The following is a 3,693-nucleotide window of genomic DNA, read 5'->3' on the forward strand; positions in this document are numbered from 1 at the left end:
TATCATAAATCAAGAATAATTCCACCAAAGTAAATGGAGGCGTCTACACCAGCATAAGTGAAACTCAGATCACTGGGTGTCATTAGGTACCTTATCTCCTCCCCACCCCCATATTAAAATGTAACATCCTATGGTTAGACTTTGCATCTGGCATCACAAGGTACAGTTTGAACTACTGCCCCTCCCAAGATACAGTAGTTCTGTGATATATTTTTCTGCACCTATCTCCATTTGAAATATAGGCTTAGCAAGGATCTGTTGAATGAACACAATGTGCTGTAGCATGGCACAGCACATGCTGAGCTGATGATGCAACATCATGCAAAGCAAGGTAAAATAATATGACTTTCCCTTGTTTCAGACCTCATACTTTGCTGGCAGAGGAGAAGAGCAGGAGGCTGTCCCTCAGAGGCATTGCAGTGGATTTGTCAGAGCCAGTCATGCAACCTCTCTCCGTCACAGCCTTCCAAGAAGAGTCTGCCCCTGCCTTTGTGGCACCTGCTCTGGAGATCAACTTGCCTCGGATGCGAGACCCTGAGGAAGATCTGATGTGTATTGCCAAAACCTTCTCGTACCTGAGGGAATCTGGTAAGACCCTTTCTATCTCATAGCAGCTCCTTAATGGCATATGCAGGAGCTTTGCCTTTAATAGCTCAATCCAAAGAAATGGGAACAAACTCCTCTTTCTCACTGGCCACATCTACATGAGCAGCAGACTGCGTAGTTGTTACCAAGCAGTCATTTAGTATTTCCATAAGCAAGTCCTAAATGACTGCGCAGGAACTATCATTACTGAGCAGTACTGTTGCTGTACAATTTTTCCCAATGCTACTGCACAGTAGCAACAAGTGATTGCACAGTAGCAACAGTTGCCGCACAGTTAGTGCCTGACAGTGCTACTGCACAATAGTGTCTCGTGTAGATGCACCTACTTAGTCCCAAACCTGCAGCAACAAGCTCCCCTTCTCCAGCCTGAGCACAACAATGAAAACCTAAGGCTGTGGGTGATGCCTGACTGCCATCACTCTAGGCATGAAGCCTATTCTTACCTTTTCCCAGACCCTGATTTGAATGGGCTTCAAAGCCTCCAAGATAAAAGGAGCCTGTTAGCAGTAATAGTTTTCTAATGAACTCTTTCTGGGATTCCTTTCCAGGCTGGTACTGGGGGTCTATCACTGCCAGTGAAGCCAAGCAGCACCTCCAGAAGATGCCTGAGGGCACGTTCCTGGTACGAGACAGTACCCACCCTAGCTACCTGTTCACGCTCTCTGTCAAGACCAACCGGGGGCCAACCAACGTGCGCATTGAATATGCAGACAGCAAGTTCCGGCTTGATTCAAACTGCCTGTCCAAACCCCGCATTCTGGCCTTTCCTGATGTGGTCAGCCTTATCCAGCATTATGTCATGTTCTGTACAATGGAGAGCAAGAATGATGTTCCTTATCCACCTCCCTCGCCCTTGCCCCCCATACAGAAGGAGATAGCAGCAGCAGCAGTACACTTGAAATTGATCCGACCACTCAATCGCAAAGACAATGCCCCCAGCCTACAGCACCTGTGCCGGCTACAGATCAACAAGTCAACAGCTCAAGTGGACCAGCTGCCCCTGCCCAGGCGGATGGGGGACTATTTGAAACAATACCCCTTCCAGCTATGAGGTGCTGCTGATGTTTCACAGATGGACAAAAAGACTAATAAACCCAAACAGAACCTCCATGTGCTTTTGTCCCACTAAAGTGTGGCATCAAGTGGGCACAGTAAAGACCTGGTCAGCAGCAGAGACTGCATCCATCTTTCCTTCACCTTGCCCTCTAATTTCATTCCTACACCACAGAGGAGCTGGTTGTACCAATGAACCATGCGGCACAATTCAACCTCTCAACCTCCAATCACCACTGACAGTGGCTCGGAGAAAATGTTTGTGGCATGTGCACACTACTTGAATTTCAGAGTGCTGTGACACCAGGAATGTTTAACATTGTTATTTTCACTATTTATTTCCATGGTAGCTTCTCTTTTCACAATATTTTAAAGCACCTTCTAGTTCATTGTTTCTGTTTCTTTTTCTTCTAGAGGTGTTTCTTTTCAGTCTAGAGGTTTTTGGATCTAAATTCCTATCTGGATTTGAATGTCACCTACTTGTGCTTGCCCTTGTAACAGGCCATGCCAAGGTCCACATCCAAACACACCCAGAATTATGGAGAAGTTCAGATTCAAATCAGAGCGTGGGTCCAAACTCTGGCATCTAGGCTCCATCTCCACAGCATGTGGAGTATTTCCTTTCTTCCTAAACTAAGGGGCTGGAAAGTGTAATCTCAGAGACTGCACATGCCAGTCTGTGCCCCCTACAGAGATGCATCACTGAGCCAGCAGTGTCAGAGACAAGAGCTAGAACACTTCTTGGGAGAAAGTACCTCTCCCTTGGAAGTTTGTATAAAAAATTCTACATGCCAAGTTTGGAACAATAAGTCCCTCCTTCCCCATTTCAAAAGGAAGTTTTCAAATATTTAAATAAACTAATTAGAAAGAGATGCCTCCCAATGATTATTTGCAGGCAGAGGGGTGCCTGTGGCACATGCTCTCTTTTTATCAGAGCTGTTCTCCTGTCATTGTCTTTATCTCAGAGAATCAAAAAGGGGATGGTGGCATCATCGCCCTGGCTCAGAGCTGGCTCTGCTAAGCTGCATTGATAACACACAATTTTATGGTATTTATTTATTGTTTTGAAAAACAGTTTGATGAGCCCACCCAACAGAAAGAACTCCCCCTTCTCCCTCTACTGTTGCCACCAGACTGCCAGTTATCAGCCCCTTTGCACTAGTTAGCCACCATCATGCACCTTCAGTAAGAAATGTGTGCTTTATTATGTTCTAATTAATTTGATCATGGAGTTTTCCCTGCTGAATAACATATAAGTTAGTCAAGTTAGTGTTGATTCTGCCTCCCAAATTGGAAATGCCAGCATCCAGACCCTCCAGGGCTCCCTTCTTCCTCCGACAACTCATATTTGAATTGCTTCACAAAAAAACTCCTGTCCAAAACCCTGGGCTTCAAGATGAAGCTTAAACATTACTCTTTGCCCCTCCCCATGCCCCAGCACCATAGCAAATAAATCACAATGGATCATATCAGCCCCTGAGGCTCTGCCAGATGGGACAAAAAAACAAATGGATTCAGCCAGGCAATGACATGGAAGGTGAGGCTGCCTCCTGAGCACTATCATTATATTCCACTACCTCCCCAATTCTTGGCGCTCTGTGGGGACAGATAATGTCTGCTCTCTATAGCATCTTCTTTTACTTCTGAGTTCTTATACTATAGCAGGCAGTTTAATCTTAACCTGGTGCATACTTTCCCAGCTCTCCATACAAGCTAGTGCTGGGTTTCTAGGATTTTGTGTGCTTGGAGAGAGATGTCAGGGTTGTGAGAGGAGATGAGACAGTAACCCAAGGGATGACCTGAAGAAAACTGGTGGATTTTCCTCTCTCATTGTAGGGGCTGCTCATCTGAGGCACAGTACAACCTGATGTATTTAGCCAATGTCCTTTTTTATGTTTTTACAAGTTGTTTTATGCTTGTACAAGTTTTACAAGGCCGAATCACTGCCTTGTTTTTGATACTTTGATGATTGGCAGTGTGTGTGTGTGTGTGTGTGTGTGTGTGTGTGTGTGTGTGTGTGTGTGTGTGTGTGTG

At 45.4% G+C, this 3,693-nt stretch overlaps 1 protein-coding gene across 1 annotated transcript in view; it reads left to right on the forward strand.

Annotated features, from left to right (window-relative positions):
• Positions 1-2,048, forward strand: part of CISH (cytokine inducible SH2 containing protein) — a 13,211-nt gene extending 11,163 nt beyond the window's left edge. The window contains exons 2-3 of the mRNA XM_019505177.1: positions 362-588; positions 1,155-2,048. Of these exons, the coding sequence (XP_019360722.1) occupies positions 362-588; positions 1,155-1,657 (730 nt within the window). The 3' untranslated portion in view covers positions 1,658-2,048. The remainder of the gene's footprint in view (positions 1-361; positions 589-1,154) is intronic.
• The last annotated feature ends 1,645 nt before the right edge of the window (positions 2,049-3,693 follow it).

This window comes from Gavialis gangeticus, unplaced genomic scaffold, assembly GCF_001723915.1.
Source record: "Gavialis gangeticus isolate Ggan-Ray unplaced genomic scaffold, GavGan_comp1, whole genome shotgun sequence".
Lineage (NCBI taxonomy): Eukaryota > Metazoa > Chordata > Crocodylia > Gavialidae > Gavialis > Gavialis gangeticus.